General features: G+C 38.2%; 1 protein-coding gene across 1 annotated transcript; it reads left to right on the top strand.

Moving 5' to 3' along the window:
• The first annotated feature begins 661 nt into the window (after nucleotides 1-661).
• On the top strand, nucleotides 662-19,040 carry LOC100891086 (integrin alpha-V). Its single transcript, XM_030980242.1, has 22 exons — nucleotides 662-679; nucleotides 1,491-1,597; nucleotides 2,158-2,263; nucleotides 2,850-2,952; nucleotides 3,336-3,436; nucleotides 3,974-4,064; nucleotides 4,409-4,454; nucleotides 4,913-5,020; nucleotides 5,550-5,605; nucleotides 6,432-6,577; nucleotides 9,320-9,451; nucleotides 10,034-10,098; nucleotides 10,670-10,817; nucleotides 11,112-11,198; nucleotides 12,133-12,212; nucleotides 13,380-13,463; nucleotides 14,222-14,321; nucleotides 14,673-14,819; nucleotides 15,762-16,139; nucleotides 16,330-16,434; nucleotides 16,862-17,026; nucleotides 18,495-19,040. The coding sequence occupies exons 3-22, from the start codon at nucleotides 2,186-2,188 to the stop codon at nucleotides 18,600-18,602; spliced, it is 2,328 nt and encodes a 775-aa protein (XP_030836102.1). The 5' UTR covers nucleotides 662-679; nucleotides 1,491-1,597; nucleotides 2,158-2,185; the 3' UTR covers nucleotides 18,603-19,040.
• The last annotated feature ends 5,232 nt before the right edge of the window (nucleotides 19,041-24,272 follow it).

The following is a 24,272-nucleotide window of genomic DNA, read 5'->3' as shown; positions in this document are numbered from 1 at the left end:
CCCAAATATTGTGCCCTTTTCAATTTTTTTCAAAAAGCAGGGGCTGTTTGTAACGTTTAACTTTGAATCCCTGGCTCGAGATTTTATGCGGCCGGCCCAGCCCCGTCTATTCAATAACGTTTCCCAAGCCTTCTGGAATGACCCCAAATCTCCCGATTACAGTTTTTCCCTTATTCGTCGTTACTGTCACTTAGCGCCATTTCCTTGTCTTTCCCCCTTTCTCACCCGACTTTTCTCTTCCCCTTCCCACGGTCCCACCCCCCCCCCACCCACTCAGTGTTATCTAGGGTACGCGCATGTATGTTCCCTCTCTTAGTTTGAAAGCACCCCTTTATCTTCGGTGTGTGTAAAGTCAGTGCGGGCCGGATTTGTGTGTATTACGGCCGGACTTTGTTGCGTGAAAAGTAACCCTTTATCGGAAATTTTGGGAACACAAAATCGGTCCCTCCGACCCCGGAGTGGGAGTGAGGTGGGGGGGGGGGGTTCTCTCTCTCTCTCTTCTTTCTTTTCTCTTCTCTTTTCTTTTCTCTTCTCCTTTCTTTTCTCTTCTCCTTTTTTTCTTCTCTTCTCCTTTCTTTTTTTTTCCTCTTTTTTTGCGCCGCCAATAGGGGGGGGGGGGCCGCGGCCGTTTCGGCCCCCCCCTGGATCCGCCACTGGTACAGTCAATCATCGTGGATTGGTTAGTAGAGTATGTGACGGGGATACCACGTGGTACAGTTAATCATCGTGGATTGGTTAGTAGAGTATGTGACGGGGATACCACGTGGTACAGTCAATCATCGTGGATTGGTTAGTAGAGTATGTGACGGGGATACCACGTGGTACAGTTAATCATCGTGGATTGGTTAGTAGAGTATGTGACGGGGATACCACGTGGTACAGTCAATCATCGTGGATTGGTTAGTAGAGTATGTGACGGGGATACCACGTGGTACAGTTAATCATCGTGGATTGGTTAGTAGAGTATGTGACGGGGATACCACGTGGTACAGTCAATCATCGTGGATTGGTTAGTAGAGTATGTGACGGGGATACCACGTGGTACAGTTAATCATCGTGGATTGGTTGGTTTCCTTCATTTCGACTCATCTCAACTAGATTAATTGCATTATCAGTGAAAAGAAAATATCACTCATTTTATGGTTCACGTCCAGGTATGATTTCCGGGAGTAATTACTTGCGGTTAGGCACTGTAACACTATGTCGAGGGAAAAACACGTTAAAAATGTAAATGGATAATCCGTTATCTCCTTGATCTCCGGCGACATTTGCCCCGGCTTCATTTCGTGAAAAGGATCTGGGATAAAGTCTTGGTCGCGATGGGTGTAAAACATAAGTTAAGGGTGAGAAATATAGGGTATTCGGTATCGGGTTTTGTCAGGGGGTTACAGTTTGGAAATCGACGAATGCCAATAACTGATCATGAAGCAATTAATTGTCACTGGGGTATAATGTTATACAATTAAAATGTCAGAGTTGTTCTTTCTAAGGTTGAGTTTTACGACAGAACCCTAAATCGCTACCTAACTATTAATGGACATCAAATCGGCTCATACTTCGGACATTCCTTGGTCGTTGCGGACTTCAACGGCGACGGGTATGTCATCACATGAAATTTATTTTATTTGTTGATCTTCATCACATACGTTAAGAAATTATTTGGTGTTATCAAACCACTCTTTCCGAATAAACGGTGGGGGGGGGGGGGGGGGGGGGACTGGGTACACATAATTTGATGAGTATGATTAGATTTTTATTAACTTTTGGTAATTTTTTTCTTCAGTATATGTTATTAGATGTTCAAATGTGCTGTTCTACATTGTATATCTGTTCGTCAATGTTATTGTGTTAATTTCACTTCCTTTTTAAAATGTGCACAGACTCGCTGAAAAGCCGTTTGTTTTGACTGATTTTACCGTAAATTGTATACATTAATCTTCACTTCGTAAAGGTGCTGCATGTCAACATCCACAGCAGAAAAAAAAAACCGCATGCAGGTGGAAACACTTGAGCCATATGCAGTGTTAATCATATTAGTTTATTATTAGTTTCAAGATCAAAATCGATATATTTTAGAAATGGATAGTGTGTGTTGTATACCCTCTTAAAGTGCATAAAACATTTTTCATTTTTAAAATCGCCTAATTGATCTGAAAGGTTCGATGACATAGTTATCTCTGCCCCGATGTACACTGCTTATAACATGCCAATCTCTGACGGCTGGGAGGTGGGAAGGATTCACATCTATTATAATGATGGACAGGTACAGATATGTTTATGTCGATATGAATTATATCAATAAGAGAAAACATATACCATTGATTCTTAGCTTGGTATCCTACATGTTTGGTAAAAATGTAATAATACATTATTATCATATTATAAATAATTTGATGGTCTGGCGCTACAGAATAAATGTAATAATCATAAATTATAACAATACCGTTATCTTGCTTTTTTCAATTGACTGTTAGATATAAATACACAAGAAATACGTTGAAAACGCAATGTTCATAATGTTGACGGTTTCAAACCACATGTTTAACGTTAATGCGAATAAAAGAAAGGTGTTTTGGTCTAGTGGCTAAAACAATAAGGTACGGGGTTCGAGTGCCTGCCGCAACTCTAATGTTGTTTGGCTCGGCATTAATCTGCATTTGCAACATTCGACCCGGGGTAGTCATGTCATATATTATTATTTTTGTTATATCTATAATAATATTCATTTCGTATACTCAATATATCATAATGATATTGATTTTAATGAAAGACAAGATGAGTTTGACGTAATTATTTTATTGCTCTGTTTTGTCCACTGATCTTTTCCATACTACTCATTTTTTGCTCAGGGTCAGTTTCCAGTATCTCATACGATCAGTGGGGAGTGGCCTGGTGGAAGATTCGGGTTTGCCATGACAACCGTTGATGATATCAACAGAGATGGCTATACAGGTAGGCCTATTCATCTCTTTTAATTGCATCTAATTTTAACAAAGAACATGTATTCAGATTTTATGTTCTCCATCAAGACAGTGTTATTTATTTTAAGAATAAGTAACAATATGAACTCACAAATACATCGTATGAGGATGAAATTAGAGCAAATTTACCTCAAATAAGTTTGACTGAAAATAGAATCGGCATACAAAATAATTAATGAAAATGAACGTGATGAAAATAATATGTTTAATAGTTATATTAGACTGCACATACATCTTAAAAGCTTATTACCATATTTGACGTTCTTTCACCATGTCACATTATGGTTTTTCGTTTCAGCACATCTCATAACCTAAGCACCATTATCATGATTATTCCGCTCTTCCCTCCAACAGATCTAGCAGTCTCGGCACCATATTTCGGAGAAGAAAAACAGGGTCGAGTCAGTATCTTCTTAAGTACTGGGTCACGTGGTCTATCACCAACTCCTTCTCAGGTTTGTTCTTTCATTGTAAAGCGTAGGCTAATCTACGATTGATGTTGCTTTGTAGGCGCACCTCATGAAACGTTTTGAATAAGGAGAGGGTTTAAATTAAAATTGACGTCAAGTTTGCAGATCATTTTCCATAGTCCCCACCCCTCCCCAATATGTATTTGTTTTCTTTTGACAACGATTATGGATTCGCAGACTCTTTTTTTTTTGGGGGGGGGGGGGGGTGGGGTCTAGGAAAGGGTCACTATCATTTTGTGTTTGTCATGCGTGTACACAAAATAATGGATGATAAAAAAAAATACTTAATTGAATTGAGTGTAATTTAGTTTGGCCAATTCGGTTTCATTTAGATAAATTGTACAGTATTACGTATATTCAATTGTTCGGCAAGAACACCAACAAAAAAGAAAGAGAGAGAAAAAATACTGATTTTCTATAACACTTTTGCAGCTACATAGAGGTGCCGCTCAAAAGATGTGTTTTTAGCAATCATCTTCATTACAGTTTCACTTTGAAGTGTCTTTGTAACCGATCTTATAGCATATCACCCCATCTGAGTTTGGTATGAGGATGACGTCATTTGGATTCTCTCTTGCTGGTGGTCTAGACGTGGATAATAATACATATCCAGGTAAATCATACCAACTATTCAATTTCTTCATTCGACGAATGTTTGCATCAAGTGAAATTAGATTTCTTCAGCCTGGTGAAATTCATTGTCTTTACGTCTATTTCATTGAAAGATAAATATTCATTTCATTGGAAAGTAGTCTAAAACACAGGAATGACACTGAAACTCCGTTTTAAATCTATTCTTAATATTCTATTTCAGTTGTCAGTGTTTTACAGTATACCATTCATTTAAATCCAAGAGGTTTCACACGAAACCAAGTTAAAGAACATTTAATAAGAAATTTCTTTAAAAACTTACACTTTTAAGCGAGACTTCTTATTGTTTTCTTTTCTGTCTATCAGATCTGGTGGTAGGCTCGTATTTATCATCTACAGTGGTGCTTTTCAGGTAAATATTGACCTTTAATATTATCTGTACATGTTTGATTATTAAAACAAGGTCTGCCAGAGAGCATTGACTCACTTTTTCTGCAAAAATCAAGCTCTAGATTGTTTGCACAAAGAAAAAAAAGGTGTCTGTAATCATAAAAGCCTTGATTTTCAGGAATAGTGGAAATCAACAAGATATGCATCACTCCAACTATATTGTTCTAATCAGGAAAAGAAACTACATCATACTTAAGACCTACTGGACTACTGGTAACCGGAGGGTGGGGGGGGGGGGGGGGCTCCCCGTGGGTTATGTCTCTATGATTATGCATTGTCCACCCATCGTTGCTTGCACGATTTAAAAAAACAAGTCATTCTGTGAAGCCTGTGATTTTTATAAATAAATATTTTGTAGAACAAAAATTGCGAACCTACTTAGTTGTATGTTAATTTTTTTAATGAATTTTTCCATACAAGGTCTCGTCCTGTAGTTGATCTCAATGTCACTTTGACCTTGAATGAAAGTGAGGGCATCGACGTAGATGAGCACAATCTTCTTCTAGCAGACGGGTCAAAAGTCGCGAGGTAAGCTTATGGTAATTCTGAATCAGTAAAAAGAGACCAATTGTCATTCCCAATATTATGATATAAGTATAATTCTGAAATAACTATATTGGCATGGTAATCGGCAATTCCTTAATACAATAGACTCACGCTGCTCATCAATATGCGATCAAAGATGACCGAACACTGGCCATTTACATAAAACAAATCAAGATTTGACCCAGTTTGTGATGAATAGGGGTCAGGAGTTACATTCATCATCTCATCATGATAGTGTTAGTGTGTGTAATTGGAAAGGAGAGCCCTCAACCAAACCTTCGGTTGACCATTCCTTTCATACATATACGTGCGCAGGGACAAATTTGGCATGAACGTGGAAAAGCTACTAGCATTCAGTTGTTAATGGGCAGATATTATTGATTAAGATGTCATTGTACATGTTGTATTAAATTTGAAGAGCAGCTTTTGACAACAAACATTGATAACAATATCGATTTCATTCTATTTGAATTGTCAACACTTTTGATTTCATTTTATATTTTGATTGTAGCTTCCGTTTATCTCTCTGCATGCTGTTCACTGGAGTGGCCTTACCTGAACACCTGAGTAAGTTTATAATAACGACAATAGCTGCTTCTTCTACGACTACTACTACTACTACTACTACTACTACTACTACTACTACTACTATTACTACCACTACTACTACTTCTATTACTAATACTAAAACTAATACTACTACTACTATTACTATTACTATTATTATTATTCCATGAACCAATAGCAGGGGTTGATTGTCCGAATCGTCCATTTCCTCTCTCCTCTGTTTGAGCCGCTGTCAGATTTAGTTCACTTCTATTTTTTTCAATGTAATCCTTCCATCGAGTTTTCGGCCTTCCCCTTCTGCTTCATTCCACTGTTCGCGTCATAATATCCTTTGCTGGTTTCCCCTCTTCAGCCTTCTCTGAATGCCCAAACCATCTCAATGTCATCTCCATAACCTTCTTCAAGATGTATAGTTACCTAACTTACCTTCAGTTTATTTATTTCCTTGTTTCTTCTCCTTTCTCTTACTATTACTCCTAGTATCCTTCGTAACATCATATCAACACAATTCCTTTCTGAATTAATAATTCTTAAACCCTTCAACAAGGCTAGCATTCTATTCCGTCCGTCCGTCCCCACTATCTCCCTCCCCCCTCTCTCTCTCTCTTTCTCTCTCTCTCTCTCCCCCTCTCTCTCCCTCTCTTTTCCCCTTTCTGCTTCTATGACATATTCTTCACCTTTCATGATTATTATCACTCCTTTGTTTTCTCTAATATATATTGTAATAGAACCCTTCTTATTCGACCAAGAACACCGACTCAAACATCTTTTCTTGAACATTTTAATGTTAAATATGTTCCTGTCTCTTTGTCTTTATTCCCTTTAGATGTATCATATACGCTCTCATCTATCACACAGACTCTGCCAAGATCTTTATTCTTATTACCAGACGGGAATGCAGACTCTCTCAGCCAAATATTGAAACTTTCAAAGGATACCACTCTCTGTACTCACCACACTGGTTACATAAGGGTAAGTAATAGGGAGTGATACTATTCTTCCCCGTACTCGCCTTAAAAGAGTAAGTATTGTGAAGTCACCGAAGTGATAGTACTCTTCCCGGTAAAATTACAAAATGGAACGGTCTACATCCTAGTAACCAATCCTAGTCTTATATTTACTGAATTCAAGACATTTTAAATTACTTTTTCGTTTTATAATTATATTTTATAAGAAAACAAAATGTTCTCTTCCTCACATCACGTCCTCCAGAATACTCTTGCAAAGTTTTAAAAAAAATGAAAAAAATAAAAGACATTAATCTAAATAATACAATATGCCTTTTCGGTTTGGAGCGTGGCGTTTTTATTTTAGCGTTAATATTAACATTATTAAGCATGATAGTTTTGCTTTCGAACCTGATACGAATGTGACCATGCTAATTTTAAAATGCAAAATTATGTTAACTTAAATAATCACAATCGGCAACATGAAGGAGTCAGTATACAGTGATATACTAAGACAATTATGTTAACTGATGCAGTGATAAAGCATTTGAAATGTTTCGATCATATTTGACGGGTGGAGTTCAGACCATCGCTTCTCGGTTGTCCCATGCGGCGGACACGGGCGAAGGGGGACGCCTTGACTTTCGGGTTTCAAGGAAAATTTCCTATAGTCTTGCGTGTTGTAGGGGCAAAAATCGAAGGGGGTTGTAAGGGAGGGGACTCGTTCGAAGGTTCCTGTGCATTGAGCCTCCAGCAGTTCTCGGTTGTCCCCTGCCAGAGACACGGGCGAGGTCGGACCGGGGTCTTGATGGCCTGGTTAGCTCGGAAGAATACTGGTGCACCATAGATTCTCGGCTGTCCCCTACGAGAGACACGGCCGAGGTGGGACCCGGAGTCCTGGTGGATTGGTTATCCTCGGAAAAATACTGGTCCACCATCGATTCTCGGCTGTCCCCTGTCAGAGACCCGGCCGAAGAGGGACCCCGAGTCCCGCTGGACTGGTTATCCTCGGAAGAATTCCACCAGCGGTTCCCGGTTGTCCCTTGCCAGAGACACGGCCGAAGAGGGACCCGGTGTCCCGCTGGATTGGTTATCCTCGGAAGAATACTGGTCCACCATCGATTCTCGGCTGTCCCTGCCCGAGACACGGCCGAGAATCGATGGTGGACCAGTGTTCCTCCGAGGATAACCAGGCCACCAAGATCCCGGTCCGACCTCGCCCGTGTCTCGGGCAGGGAACAACCGAGAACCGCTGGTGGCTCAATGCACGGGCACCTTCGAACGAGTCCCCTCCCTTACATATACTTCACGGGCACGAAAACCCCTTTCGATTTTTGCCCCTACAACACGCAAGTCCATGGGAAATTTTCAAATGCAAAAATTTATGTTAACTTAAATAATCACAATCGGCAAAATGAAGGAGACAGTATACGAAGACAAACTGATGCAGTGACAAAGCATTTGAAATGTTTTGGTCAATATTTGAGATAAGTAATTGACGGGTGGAGTTCAGACCGTTCCAGGGATCCGGTAACTTTGTCTCAGATTCTGAAATAAAATTCTTGATTTAGCTCATGATGCAATGATAATTATAAACCTTTAGGTCAGTCAGGAACCCCATGACTTTTACAAGCTGAGCGCCTGTCTGATTATCAAGATATTTATGATTGGAATTACAAATTTTGAAAACCGTTCGTCTGATGGTTTTCATAACACTACAGTCTATTGGGGAAACCGAGTATGGTAAAACCGGTCACTCAAAGATTTTTTTAAACTTTTTTGAGGCACTTCTTGATCATTTTGAAGCGCAATTTTTTTAGGGCTTCAATATTACACCGTATCACAGACACTGATAACACGTAGGGCCGTATATCTCAGATTTAACATTGTTAAATGATCCCTTCCTGTACCACCTCACTTTGACCATATCTGTTACTTGACTTGTGTGGAGATGTTCTTTCACTTGACTCTCAATCTGATTTAGATAGTTTTATATCCAAACATGAACAAAATGCTTATATAAAATTGATATCAAATGACATTTACAACGTAGCATAGAAAATGAAACCAAATTGTGATTACACAATATTAAATTTCGATAAGTAATAGAGGCATTTTCAGATAGGTATGAGCATAATATTTTTGTAAATTATGTCGAATTTTAAAGGAAATTGAGTAATCCACTAAAAAACAATGCTTGTATTTGTGCGGATTACTCGAGAAAGAAGAGAGGAAAGGATGAAAGAAAGAAAGAAAAAGGAAAAAAAAGATGAATTACACATGCACTGCTCCGGAATTATGAGCTTTCATATGAATGAGAAAGAACACATTCGAGCAGTGGTTGTGTGCCTATGCTCCAGCACCCACGAGAGGTTGAGGGTTGAGGGTCCGAATCCAAATCCGACACTAAGGTCATTTGGCTTGACATTAATCCACATTTGCGACTCTCTCCACCCATGTGTAAATTGATACATGGCAACTGCTGGGTGGATAATAATTACAGGCCCTCGGGTCGAAGCGGCATTGATGCTCATGAGGTTTCTCTGGAAGTGGGTGCATTAAATGTTTACAATTTTATTACTTTTATAAAATTTTATCCACATAGCCATAGCCCTTGCTCTCTTTCTCTCTTTTCTCTTCCCCTCCTTTTCTCACTCTCCCGCTCTCCCCTCTCCGTGTATATGGTGTAGATCTATGGATAGACTATCTCTCCCCTCTATCGTCATATACCATCCCACTAACTATTGCGATATTTTGTCTCCCACAGAACTCTATCCGTGACAAGCTAACACCGATTACGTTCATAGTTGAATATGAGATTGTTAGCGACCAGGACAGTCATGATGATGAACTTGCGCCTGTTCTGGACTCTGAGATTGAGCCACGTAAAGAACTGTCAGTAAGTAACATCTAGGTTGTTCTCAGCAGATGTGGACCAAAGATTATTTTAAAAATGATAACAAGAGAATGATTCGACACTGAAGAGGGTTGGATAACTGTTCATCAAGACCATCGAGTGATGATCATTACAATGTGATACAATCTCATTATACTACGAATAGTAAGCCCCATCCGCCACACAATTCACTGATTCTATCTCTTTCCACAAATTGTTCAGAACATCTACACTTGTTCTTTGGGGTGAGGTTTCGGGCTGGATAAAACAATGTTACAATAATGTTAGTGAAAAAGAGCTCTGCTTTGCATATTAGTGCTCTATCTTGCCTAAGACGAAAACAAAGATAGAGTAGTACATGTAGCTCGGATATCAGCGCTTCTTTTTTGTTCATTTTAACATTCATTGGTTCGTTTTCTTTTAGATGTGTTCTTCCTCGCCATTGTAATGGAATTTATACAATTTGCTATAACCCTAATGTCAGTGTCATAACGCAGAGTCTAGATGGATGCCCCATCATTTTCGTAGTTAATAAACAGCAACAAACAAACCATAAAATGATTACATGATATCAATCTCTACTAGATTCCTTTCCTGTATGACTGCAACAGTGTAATATGTGTACCAGACCTCGCTATCTTGGCATCATCGTAAGTTTTTAAAGTTCCTTGTTTTGTCAATCTTAATTTTGAAAAATATTGTTAAACAATTGTACATTAACTTTTCATTAAAGGATTACAATATGTCTTAGTTGTCAAGGGCAACCCCTGGGCCTTGTAAAACTAGTTCTAAGGCCCAGGTTAATAAGAACCATTGGTCTCACGGGCTATCGGTATAATATATACTCGGGTGTCTTGAAATTTATTCGCTTTGATGAAGAACATAGTGAATGCACAATCTTCACACATGCAATTTTGTTTCTTTTCATTAGTTTGAAAGTGAAGTGATAAGCTAATATTATAATGTTTACATAACATACGAGTGCCATTTAAACTAGCTTTGAGTGATATAGATGAGATCTTTACACCTATAAAGTACATCTCAACTAAATGGCCTTTCAAGATTTTTAAAATGTATTCCTTCCTTTTAATGCTTGCCATTGTTATCCATAACATCTTTTAAAATTCCTTATCCTAAGCCAATCTAGTTTTAAGCTACCAACATTTTTGATATTGTGTAGTCGTTTATAATATGGGATTTCCACTATTATTAATTGTTAAGAGATACGTCTGAGATGGTGGTAGGATCATCAGCAGTGATTCGTCTCCTCGTTTCTATATCTAATAATGGAGAAGATGCTTACGAGAGTGTACTGAATTTCACACAACCAGACACCTTTCATTTCGTGCAGGTCATTCAATTAACAAAGGTAAGAATAGCGTTTCGTGAGAGAAACCGGGAAGAGAAACAGTCGTTCCATATTTCCATTTCCAAGGAAACATGTATGTTAGAGCCAGCTACTACATATATTTCTAAATTGATACGTCAAGCACAGTCGACCAAAAGTTGTGGATAATTGAGAATCAAATAACAGTCGAGATAAACATTAATTATACTCATAGTATCAAAATTACATGCAGTGATCCATAATCCATATTTGAATGTTCTAGTGAATGGCAACCGTACATTGGCTCAATGAGTCCTCATATCATTCATATTATAGAACAAGCACCTCATCACGTGTGACAAGAAGACTGGTAAAAAGGATTTAGTTTGTGATCTTGGAAATCCGATGCTAGCCTATGAACAGGTACGTGAGATTATGAGATCATAGAAAGATAGGTAACTATCTATGATTGTTGTATCTAGGTAAGACTATGATAACACAGAAAGATTGGTGACTATATATGCTTGTTTTGTTTATGAATGAGATTGCGAGAACACAGACAAATTGGTAAGTCATAATTCTGAGCAGTGCATGTATTTATTTTCTTTTACCTTAAATTTGTTTCTTCCTTCCTTCTTTCCATTTATCTTTCTAGATTAATTCACACAAATACAAGCACTGCTTTATAATGGATTTCTCAATTTCCATTAAAATTCGACTTAATTTATAAAAATATTATGCTCATCAATATATTTTGTATTCTTATATAAATGAGTTTTTCACTTATGGACATTTAATATTGTATAATTACAAATAAGTGTCATTTTCTATATAATGTTGCGAATGTCATTTGATATTAATTTTATGTAATCATTTTTCATGTTTTGATTGAATTTTGGAAATAACATTATTTGAATTGGATTTTATTGAACTATATGTGCTTACATTTTATGCCAACTTGAAGCTCATGTAGAACGTTCAGGATTTTCGGGTTTTCCGCGCTTATTTCCCCTTGCCAAACCTCACATATTTCAAAACCAATTTCATAATGAGAGATACTGTGATTCATACAGGACCATTTTAGAAATGAGTCTTAAATATAGTAATTGCAATTTTCATCTTTCTTCTTCAGAACTCTTGCCGATGCGTCTCTGAAAAATGAAAAACGAGTATGAGATAGGATGGGTGGATTGAGAGCTGTTTTTTTTTTTTTTTAGTCTGTGTGATCATATAAGTATGACTTCTAAGGGAATTTCTCATTACTGTAACAGACATTTGTAATACGAATATGATACAGTTCTTTCATCAAAATATTTTAATAATCTTCTCATTGTCTTTGTTTTTGTTCATGATTAAGATCGTCATGCAACTCGTGTTTGCAACCGATGACGTCAAAGGTGATTTCAGCAACGTGTCATTCATATTGGAGGCTTCAAGGTATTGTTTATTTTTTTTTTTTTTTTTTTACTTGAATTCAGTATAGGAGATAAATTCCATTCAAATAATTATAATTCTCTCTTTGCAAAACATGTAGCAGAAGAAGGCACAGAAGTAAATTATCAAAACGCATTTTAACTATACATGTAATTTCAAAATCATTGTGGAGACATTCTAGTGACTCGTTTTTTTAAAACATATCTCGACACAGTGGCGGATCCAGGGGGAGAGGGGGGGGGGGGATGCGATATTTCAAATTTTCGAGGGCTCCCAACAAAATTATGCTCACTACCCCCCCCCCCCGACTCAGCGAAATATTGGCCGGCACGATTTTCAAATTTTAGCACCGTACTAAATTTCAAATTGATTTCAAATTTTGGCCCCCCTAAGAAATCCTGGATCCGCGCCTGTCTCGACACAACGATTATTTTGCCCTGCATTCATGGAAGTGTTAATATGGAGGAATTTAGATTCTATGTTTTATTCCACACCCTGAATTATGTAAAAATTTCCTTTAAGTGGCTAAATTACTTCGTTCCATCTAGTCTTCGCTTTGGGTCGGGTTGTCGCGATACACCTTTCATGAAATCATACAACCATACATATTCACTGAATGTAATTAAACACATTTTTCAAAGATGGTCCTTGAGATAAAGTTAATCTTATATAATACATGAACATTTGTGAAAACATGCCCATACAATCAGACAATGGTAAAATATTGATCGCTTGCCTTTTTACGATCTCTAGTGAATATTTTTCTCGTATAAAAAAGTGTCGGGTCAAGACTCGAGGTTTCGTAAATTTGTTATGAGTTTTTCAGAAAGTGTGGGGTAAAAACTGGACCCGACACCTTGGCGATAAGAATGGTGTATTTAACAAATTTACACCCGGCCCTTCGGGAATTAGGCCTTGTTTATTCATGAAACTTCGTGCAACCTGAAAACACGAATATCCAACGATCGTACCACGGACGAAGTACCTTAATTATAAGTTGAAATATCTTATCCATCGAAATTAAATACGTGAGAAGCATGATCTCTTTTAATATAATAATACTGACAATGATAATGATAGCAATAATAATAATGATTATAATAAACATCATCAGTTATAACATTTCATTTTGCTTTTGTATATTTCATTAATATTGTTATCTTCATATAGCGCACACAATGATAGTAATGCAAGCGACAACAAGGTTTCTGTAAACGTGAATATCACCATTCACTCCGATCTCAGCTTCGAAGGGTAAGCAAAACCTCACAAATCAGTGTATACCATTCATTAGGTCTCACCATGGTGATAGTTCTAAACAGGACTGTTGTGTTTGAAAGGGGATAGAAAGTGAAGACAGAGTGAGGGGAAGATTCTTTCGCCTTGCGTTGTCCTGTAGAGGACTACTTGAGATTGGAAGGGAGGAAGAGCAAAGTAGGAGAGAGGGGTATATTCTTTCGTGCGTAGAACCATGGACCTACTACATGGTAGGACAGTCAATATGGTCAACCTGTTCGAAACGTCGAGCCACCCTGTCTCTGTCTGTCTCTGTTTTTTTGTCTGTCTCTCTTTTTCTCTCTCTCTGCATTCATAATTTGGTTTACCAGTCCTGTTGAGTACTCCCCACCCGAAAGAATATCCCTCTCTCCTAAGTCTTTCTACCTCTCTCACAACAATTTCAAGCAACTCAACAGGAAGAAACCGAAAGAAAGTCTTCTCCCTCACTACATTTTTACTTTCCACCCCTTTAAACTCAACAATCCTTTTCAAGACTACCATGGTGAAACCGTCAACGTAGTGACACAAATATTTAATTAAAAGAAACGACCCCCTCCCAAATAATAGACCCATTGCATCAAGTGGTAAAAAGTGATATGATAATGACAATTTTCGTAAGAAAAATACCCTAAACATATGATTGTCTTTATTTGTAAAGTGTGATAAATTATCACGAACAGATCATTCTCAAAAGTATGAATTTAAAACCAAATGTTGACATTTCTTTTCTCCAGGGCCTCTGAAAGTGAATATCTGCTATATGACTTGCAGGACTACCAAGAAGATAATGCAACAGTACTAGATGACGAACCCAACATCTTTCATCGATTTGTTGTATGTTAACATTCTAGACGCTCATATAATTATAATTCGGCAAAGTACAAGAAAAATGGGAAAAATATTCAAAGGGTCATAATCGTGATTATGCTAATGTCCTGCAAAGTACTCAATGCATGATCGGCAAATGTGATTTTGTTGTAATTTAATAAAATTGGACCTTTGGATTAAAAAAAAAAAAAGATTACTTAAAAATCATAATTGAATGTACATCAATATAAATAGAGTAACAGTTATGAGGGCATATTGCATATTCATCTTCCCATGGTCAAATTACTTTAAGAGAAGTTTAAATATGTGTCATTTGTTCCATTCATGCACCTTTAAAACAATTGTCATTTGTAATAGCTCAGTAATAGAGGACCGAGTAACATCGGACGAACAGCCGTGTTGATTCATTTTCCACATTCAATCTCGGACTCGACCAGCGATCGTAACGTCATAGAACTGATCGACGCGGAGGTTGAGGGTGGAGATAAATGTGAAATGGACAAGGTAATAACAAGCAACTAGATGGAATATAAATCAAAATAGGAACTGGACAAGGTATATAAATCCACCTTTTCTATCCATTCTGTATGAATGTATATGTGATCGAAGTAAAATAGTCTGATTTGAATGCAATAATTTCTATTATATTAGATTATATTATTATATTCTGACAAGGTTTTTCAAACACGTCAAATATTGTATAAGTATTGAGTGTTTGCTATGACTTAGATTTTTCTCTCTTCAAACTCAAAATAAATAGATATATACACAAGTGTTTAACACATTGTACATGACCAAAACACTTAATCGTATATACAAAATATCCAAACACATACTACAAAAAATAGTAGTCTATATGTATTTTTGAACGAGATCGGGGTACTTTTTTTCATAATGAACAATAACGCTATAATAAAGTAGAATTGTGTCCAGTCTCTTTGCTCCTATGCTATTCTTCATATCGAGTCCCTTACACAAGACCAGTCAAGTGTAGAACGCAGGATCTGGCCTCGGCGTTGGAACCCTCTATCTAGGTCTTTTTTATTGGGGGGTGGGGGGGGGGGGTACAGGGTTCAGGGAGGAGGGGCAGACTAAAATGTGTCTCATCTTCTAATCATCCCCACAGTCGCACATAGTCCCTCCATATTTACTGTAGCCCTATGTATGCACGAGGGCTTTCCATCTTCGTGTTCCACTCTGAAGGCGATTTAGACAGGACCAAGCGGGCAATGCCTCACTTGAACCGGATGGCAGATATTCGCTTGGTCCACGGGAAGGCTTGTCCTAGGCCATCTTTCGATTGTTGGCGGAGTCATCAGAAACTGTGACTTAATTTGAGTCTTTTTTCTGGTTCATGGTTATAACGTATGTAATGTTTAAGTGTTATTTAAGCGAATTAAATTATACCAATTGCGTTGGTTTTTTCTTTCTTCCATTTCCTTACAGTTGTTTTCGACTCCTGCTTCTATTGATGATGTCAATATTCAGTCACCAGTCTCCCCTTCATCTCCATACGAGCACCCATTATCTACATCGTCTTCAACACAAGGTCCTTCTCAGCCATCGTTCGGTCGAGCACCAGCACGACGTCGGAAGCGACGTACCGACATCGGTGTCACGAACAACCCGACTCTAAACGATTACGATTACATAGCTTTTGACGGAGATCTTCCCGCCATAGATTGTCAAAGCGGAAATGGTTGCTATGAGATAACATGCCACCTCGATACAGTGGGAACAAGAAAAACTTCCTTCCGGGATAGTGCAGCAATCGTTGTGACGTCACGTTTTCATATTGATCAATTTCTCAAACTGAGTGCTGAGGTAGGGATATAGCAAATGTTTAACTGAATGTTATCAGTGTAATTCAACGCTAATTAATAAATTCTCCTGTAACCATGGTAACAACATTTATCGTATGATTTTGTTTTAATTTAGGCTTTGGTGTCTTTTCTATATGATAATTTTGCACCATTTGTTTTCTTCTGTGACTCTCTGTTATTTATATTTTCAGTTAAACATCACCGCAAGTGTCGCCCTCGTTTCTAATGCAGAAGTCATAGTGCATGGCAGCGACTACCATGTTCAACTGCCAGAGAATATCACATTAACAGCTACGGTAATACCAAGAACGTTTTTTTTAAAAGTTTTTTCCTTCTCATTGTCAAATTACATAAGTGAGTTATGAATTCATTATGTTATATTCGTTAAGGTATAACTTTTTTCTGTAAGAACTCGGTGTCTCTATTTGTATGTATTGGAAATATCCGAACGAACAAGCATAACACTAATAAATGTCGGTATTTGAATTATTTATCTTGATTTATGTCAAACGTAGACATAAGCCCCTCTTGTCACATGTATATGTGTAACAATGGAAACAAAATTTTAAGTGGAAAGGATGACGGGGAAGTCATTCGATATTGGTGTTCAATTCACAGGGGATTAGCATTAAGGCTCCTATAACAGTGGACATGCGCGTGTACATGTTCTGGATATTACTATTCTTGATAAATATACCCGTTAATATGTTTTCATTGTTGTAGGCAACTACTAAGATTGTTGCTTTGCAGCAAGTACTGGTGGAAGATGGTACCGATTTGAACCCCTACCAGCCCACTACAATCCCCCAGAGGAGTATCTGGATGATCATCGGGGCATGTTTGATGGGCGTGGTAATTCTAGCTGGTGCTAATGCTATACTCTATAAAGTACGTGTCCCCCTCTCTTTGAATTATCTCATGAATGATATAAGTTATCCAGGCGATTTGTGCAGCTCCCGGGGGGAAGCTCTGATTTTTTTTGGGGGGACGGGGTGTGTCGCTCAAGCCCCGAAACCCTTACCCACTATTAGGGGTCATTCTGTGGCATTTTTCTCGAAAAAGACACATTATTCTAATTTTCGGTGTTTTCGGGTGTTTTTCCTTTATTTGAAGTTTCGAAAAAAGGACCCATTTTTAATGGTATTTTTGTTAAAAGTGGGACCCATGTTTAGGGATTTTTGTGAAAAAGTTACCCATTAGTACGGCACACCCCCGTATGTCTTAATATGTGAGTACCCCCCCCCCGGAGGGTGCAGCTCTTCCCTGCCACTCAAAATGATTATTTTTATACAGTCGGGGGATAATGCTTTCGTTTGTATATCGGAATGGTTAAAGGGCAATCCAACCTTTAAACTTAATCCATCTTTATAAAAGCAATAAAATAAGTGAAACACAATGTCGAAAGTTTGATATAAATCGGACCTTAAATAATAGAGCTATGGGCACTACTCAAAATATGCTATGAATAGCATGTTGTATAAACAGGTTCTCTACAAAGGAAAGACCTTTCTGTGACATACAGTTTGAAGAAGAAAAAAAGACACTTTTATATTTGATTGTTGTTGGAGCAAATTCGGAATGCATTACACAATGACATCACCGATTCAGCCAATTTGAAGTTCCTATCCTTCAAATACTATAGTGGTCATAAATATTTTTCTTATTTTATTGACCAATTATGTTTAAAGATAAAGTTGATTTCTGGTCGTGCAATTGCATTGTAAAAGAAAAGTAATGGAATCGATCAGATAAGGTTGATCATCTAGCATATAAGTATTGATGTGTACCGCAAGGTTCTGGAATCATCAAAATGTTAAGACATTTGGCCCAGTCTTGGTGAAGTTACAAGCACTGTACACAGAAAATGTATATGGGACTACACGAACATATGACATAAAAATCCGTTCCGATTTTTATGATTTGACATGCCCTATTTAGAATATTAAGGCATTTGAAAAGCCATTCTTTTCAGGGAAGATTTTTTATCTGATGTTCTTCCACACTTGCACAATACAATGATAACGCTCACAAATTATTTTTCATCTCTTTCCAGAACTCAACCTTCTCTTTAAGCTTTCACCACCCTGCTTGTCTGATTTTTCCGCTTTCTTAAAGAGTAGTTTGCCCGTTAAAAAAAAGTAATAGTATCCCCCCCAATTTTAAATCTATTGAGAAGAATGAACATTAAAAAGATATAACGCTTCAGGTATCACAGTGTAAATGAACCTATTAAAACAATCTTTGGTGATGATTTGTAGCCTTGAAAAGAGATGGTTAGTATTTAGAGATGGTGTATTCTATCTCTCTATCTCCAGCTTTTTCAATTCGTTTCTCGCTTTCATTATCCCTCTTTTAGATGGGATTCTTTAAGCGACAGCAGATTGGACTCGAAAAGAAAGTCTCCCTCCGAAAGAAACCAGACAGAATGAGTCTCAGACAGCGAAGTGTTATATTTGAAGACTAAGAAGTATACCCAATAGAAAGCTAACACACCCGCTGTCATTAAGAGCATTGCAGTACAAAACAATGTCTTGAAGTAAGAGCATTGTTGTGTTAAACAGTCGGAGTAAGAATATTGTAGTTTTGTTAAACCGACAGTATGAGCATAAAAACATGTATATATTATATAAGTATAAAGATAACCGAATTACGATACAGTGTACCAGTAGTTATTCTTCACCACACATTAGACCTGATTTATAATTTTATGCATATTTTTTTTTTAAAGAAAAGTTCCCTACGGACTTAATAGGCTTGCCAGAGGCTTTCCAGACATAACAACCGATAATGTTTGCAGAGTGGATTCCAACTAGGCCTATATTATAGAGATGCAATGATTATTATTTTGTATTTAAATCATTTCTTTTAAATCAAACAATTTCATCGTCTTATCACATTCATATTAAAGTATTATTATTATTGATTTTATTTTATTTTGTTGTACATTTGCAATCTTGCAAAATGTTCAACAAAATAAAATAAAATAAGATAAGAGCATTGTAGTACAAAACAGTTGAAGTAACAGCATTGTAGTACAACAGAGATGCCACTATGACTAGGCGGTGAATCAAATAGTTAATAACTAAGTGTTCAGGGGGAAACATGCCTAAATTTGAATACATTGTTAAATAGTTCTAATTTAAAGTCACAATAGGTATGGGCTCTTCAAATTGGCTGAAACGGTAATGTCCACGTGATGTAGTGGCGGACAAGTTTCCCATTTGTTCCAACACAAAGAAATTTATCAAAATGTCAATTTTTTTCTCAAACTGTATGACTTTGAATGGTCTTTTCATTTTAGAGGACCTATAATAATATTATTAATACTTGGGATAGAAACAGAAATTAGTGATATTTTTGTACACGACAAACGGGAGAGATATCCGACACCACGTCACAATCCACTAACAAAATTGCCAATTTGAGATTGGCATATATAGCTATGTAGTGATCTCATATTTCAAACATTAATAAGTGTTGTTATTATTGTTCCGATTTATTTCAAACTTTTGCCAATACTATGTTTCTTTGATTTCCCGCCTCCATTACAAATCATTACAAGAGTTGGATTGGCTTATAACTCGGAAATCTTTCAATATGATCTGCATGCTAGCGTGTAGCTTTTCTGCAGAGGGCATCTCTATGAGGAAAAAAAATAATCAAAAAATCAATAACTGTTTGCCATGAGTCAGAGGGCGTCAACTGATATAATTTGTCTAAGAATTATGCCTTTTGCACGGCTCTCAACAAACTCTATCCAAAGTTCATTGAAAAGAGCAATCTCAATTAAATAAAAAACAAACTAACATTAAGAGAATAATAAATCCCAAGTGCACAGAATAAAGTGTCTTTTACTGCTCTAGCACTTCTTGTAAATATGTTCACACTCTCACCTAATCACTGAGGTGGGAGGGTGTGTGTGGGGGGGGGGGGGGAGAGGGAGGGGGTCTTATTTATTATTGAATGCATATAAGATTAACCCGTCGCCGAGTGAGATGTGTCAGTATAACAAATAGAATAAATAAACTATAACAACCTCTCTTCATTAAAAACCTGATTAATTTGGAGTATTATTCATTTCAAGTGTGTGAAGGAAAATCAATCCGAATGTAATGGAAAAGGTGAGAAGTCTTATTATAGAGAAGGTAAGGAATATAAATATATATTGGAGGAAAGAGAGAGAGAGAGAGAGAGAGAGAGAGGGAGAGAAAGAGAGAGAAAGAGAAAGAGAGACAGTGGGAAAGAAGGAGAGAGAAAGAGAGAGAGAGAGAGAGAGAGAGAGAGAGAGAGAGAGACGGAGGTTGAGAAAAGGAGAGGGAGAGAGATAGGGTGACTGATGAGAGCGGGAAAACTGATGAATGAGATCTCTCTCTCTCTCTCTCTCTAGCTCTATATAGAGAGAGAGATATATATAGAAAGATATAAAGAGAGAGGAGAGAGAGAGAGAGAGAGAGAGAGAGAGAGAGAGAGAGAGAGAGAGAGGCTCTGCTTCCATTTAGTTCCTCCTTTCTCGTGCCATTAATTATATATTTGTCTTGTTTCATTGTATATTATTTGTATTTACTTACTCATTGTATTATGTTTTGCATGAGAAATACAATAATTTGAATTGATTTCATATATCGACGTCATCCTTATTCTTGGCTTTCATCAAAAGGGTGCGGTGAGGTGCGGCGCGGTGTGGTGTGCTCAACGCACCCATTCGATAAAGAGGGGGGGGGGGGGGCTTTTCTCGAAAGGGTGCGTTGAGAGCGGAGTACCGTTTTAACACACCCTTTCGATAAAAGCGGGGGGGGGGGGGGGGCTTTTCTCGAAAGGGTGCGTCGACTAGTCTTTCGCATCAGTCGTTTAAAATGAGGATCTGGGACAGAAGGTAATAGTTGCCAATTTAAGTATATCGAAAATGTATTAAATAAAATAGAATGGTTGTTGTTGTTGTTTTAGTTTTAAGGGCGTGTGTCATTCAATTATGAATATTACGCCTTCTCGATTACAGAGTGGTCTCTTTCGTTATTACTGTGTTGATGGGGGAGACAGAGAGAAGGAAAAAGGGAAAGGGAAAGGGAAGATAAAAGGAAAGAAAGAAGAATAAGAAGAAAAGAGGGAAACGGGGGGGGGGGGGGCGAAGGGCTCTTGCCTCCCCCTCCCGCCAAAAAAATAAATAAGAGAGGGAGAGGGAAGGAGAGGGAAAGAAAATATAAAAGGAAAGAAAGAAGAGAAAAAAGAATAAGAAAAGAGGGAAACGGGGGCGAAGGGCTCTTGCCTCTTCCCTCCCCCCCGCCAAAAAATAAATAAGAGAGAGAAGGGAAAGGGAAAGAGAAGATAAAAGGAAAGAAAGAAGAGGAAGTAGAAGGAAACGGGGGCGAAGGGCTCTTGCCCCCCCCCCGCCAAAAAAATAAATAAGAGAGAGAGAGAGAGAGAGAAGGGAAAGGGAAAGAGAAGATAAAAGGAAAGAAAGAAGAGGAAGAAGAAGAAAAGAGGGAAACGGGGGCGAAGGGCTCTTGCCCTCCCCGCCAAAATATAAATAGAGAGAGAGAGAGAGAGAGAGAGAAGGGAAAGGGAAAGGGAAAGAGAATATAAAAGGAAAGAAAGAAGAGGAAGAAGAATAAGAAGAGAAGAGGGAAACGGGGGCGAAGGGCTCTTGACCTCCCCCCGCCAAAAATATAAATAAGAGAGAGAGAGAGAAGGGAAAGGGAAAGGGAAAGAGAATATAAAAGGAAAGAAAGAAGAGGAAGAAGAATAAGAAGAAAAGAGGGAAACGGGGGCGAAGGGCTGTTGCCTCCTCCCCCCCCCCGCCAAAAATAAATAAGAGAGAGAGAGAGAAGGAAAGGGAAAGAGAAGATAAAAGGAAAGAAAGAAGAGGAAGAAGAAGAAAAGAGGGAAACGGGGGCAAAGGGCTCTTGCCTCCCCTTCCTATTCTCCCTCTTTTTCGTTTTTCTCTTTCTTTCTTTTTCTTTTTCCTTTCCCTCTCTTTTTTCCCCTCCACCTTTTCTCTTTTTCCCGACGGCAGCGCAATTTTACCGACAATATCCTGACAGGTGGGGGGGGGGGGGGGGTGTCGCACCCCCACACCCCCCCTTTGGAGACGCCCCTACCTACGCCACTGTTGGTGACCACAAGGCTATCAATACAAATTAAGACATATTAATGAAGATTCTTTTTTAATGTTGCAGAGAGATAAGTATTTTCTCCATGAACTTGTTCAATGGAAGGATAATAAATAATATTAAAAACATGAATACTGTAGCGGTATAATGATGATAGAGATGATTTAAGTCATTCTTTTTTTCAATGTGATTGGAGTAGACTTGAGGGTGGGGGGGGGGGTCCCCCCTAAGATCTCGGCCGTTTCACAGCCGATCGCCGCGAAAATGTGCATGCATGTCAAGTGAAGTGTATAAAAAACTATGGTAATTTCAATTTTTTGAAAAATTCACTCATTTGCATATTTATGGTAATTTATGCAAACAAATCATATATAATTCATATTCAAGCGTTCTTTTTCACTACATAATATTCGTTAGAATAATAATACGACAACAAAGTTGGAAGAGCCAGTTTATCCCTATGTTATCTCTTGTTTTGATAATTTGTATTTATGTATTATATTGTTTTGTTGTTTTATTTCATTTCTAACCACAATTCAACTATTTTGACCCCAAAACAATCACATTAACTTGAAAACAAAACCAAATAACCAATGTTTTCTCTTTTTTAAAAGAATAAATGGTATTTCCATATGTTTAGTAAATAAATTACAAAATAAGCGATTTTAGGGCTGACATGCAAAAACAAAAGGTCACGTGACTCCGCAACTATACGTCCAATTTTCAACAAAAAAATGATTCAAAAGATGCGTAAGACTCGAAAGAAAAAAGTCATGAAAGAAAAACTTTATATCTGCCGCGGTTCCGGAGTAGTCGCGAAATTACTAGAGAGCACTAATCTTTTTTGGGGCCCTCAAACATTTGAAAATTGTACCCCCCCCCCTTGAACGCCAGGGAGGGGGGGGGGGCCTATCTCCCCCAAAACGGTAAAATTAACGTGTTTTTTTACACGTTTTTTTCACAGGGCGGAGCCCTCAGAAGCTCAGGGGTATTAAACATCAAAATTAATGTCGGATGAGCATAATTTTATACCTTATTTGTGACAGGGGCAGGACACAATTTGGTGTTGGGTCCAGGGGGCGGAGCCCCAGAAGCTCAGGAGTTTTGTACATTAAATTATTATTATTTTATACCTCATTTGTGACACAGGGGTCACGAATTGGCGTGGGGTCAAGGGGGTGGAGCCCCGGAAGCTCAGGGGTTTTGGGCAATAAATAACAATCAGATGAGCATATTTTTATATCTATTTGTGACACTGGCAGGACACAAACTGGTGTTGGATCCAAGGGGCGGAGCCCCAAGAAGGTGAGGGGTTTTATACATCAAATTATCGTCAGATGAGCATATTTTTTATATCTATTTGTGACACTGGCAGGACACAAATTCTTCTTCCTCTTCTTTCTTTCCTTTTTCTTCTCTTTCCCTTTTCCTTCTCTCTCTCTCTCTCTCTTATTTATTTTTTGGCGGGGGGGGGGGGGAGGGAGGAGGCAAGAGCCCTTCGCCCCCGTTTCCCTCTTTTCTTATTCTTTTTCCTCTTCTTTCTTTCCGTTTAGATTTTCTTACCCTCTCCCTTCTCTCTCTCTCTCTCTTATTTATTTTTTTGGCGGGAGGGGGGTGGGGAGGGAGGAGGCAAGAGCCCTTCGCCCTTCCCACGTTTCTTTCTTTCCTTCTTATTCCTCTTCTTTCTTTCCTTTTATATTTTCTTTCCCTTTCCCTTCTCTCTCTCTCTCTCTGATTTATTTTTTTGGCGGGAGGTGGGGGGGGGGGGGGGGGGGAGGCAAGAGTCCTCCGCCCTTCCCCGTTTCCATCTTTTCTTCTTCTTCCTCTTCTTTCTTTCCTTTTATATTTTCTTTCCCTCTCCCTTCTCTCTCTCTCTCTCTCTCTCTCTCTCTCTCTCTCTCTCTCTCTCTCTCTTATTTATTTTTGGCGGGGGGGGGGGGGGGGGGGGGGGGGGGAGGGCAAGAGCCCTTCGCCCCCGTTTCCATCTTTTCTTCTTTCCTTTTTCCTCTTCTTTCTTTCCTTTTATC

Source organism: Strongylocentrotus purpuratus, unplaced genomic scaffold (genome assembly GCF_000002235.5).
Source record: "Strongylocentrotus purpuratus isolate Spur 01 unplaced genomic scaffold, Spur_5.0 spur5_scaffold_11, whole genome shotgun sequence".
NCBI classification, from domain to species: Eukaryota; Metazoa; Echinodermata; class Echinoidea; order Camarodonta; family Strongylocentrotidae; genus Strongylocentrotus; species Strongylocentrotus purpuratus.
Note: the sequence above shows the minus strand (reverse complement) of the source record. Positions and strands in the feature narration are given on the sequence as shown.

Excerpts from the sequence above, each read along its gene's own strand:
- LOC100891086 (XM_030980242.1), top strand. The coding sequence starts at position 2,186 with ATGTACACTGCTTATAACATGCCAATCTCTGACGGCTGGGAGGTGGGA. Across the intron at positions 12,213-13,379 it reads TTCATATTGGAGGCTTCAAG|CGCACACAATGATAGTAATG; the intron begins GTATTGTTTATT and ends ATCTTCATATAG. Across the intron at positions 16,140-16,329 it reads TTCTCAAACTGAGTGCTGAG|TTAAACATCACCGCAAGTGT; the intron begins GTAGGGATATAG and ends TTATATTTTCAG.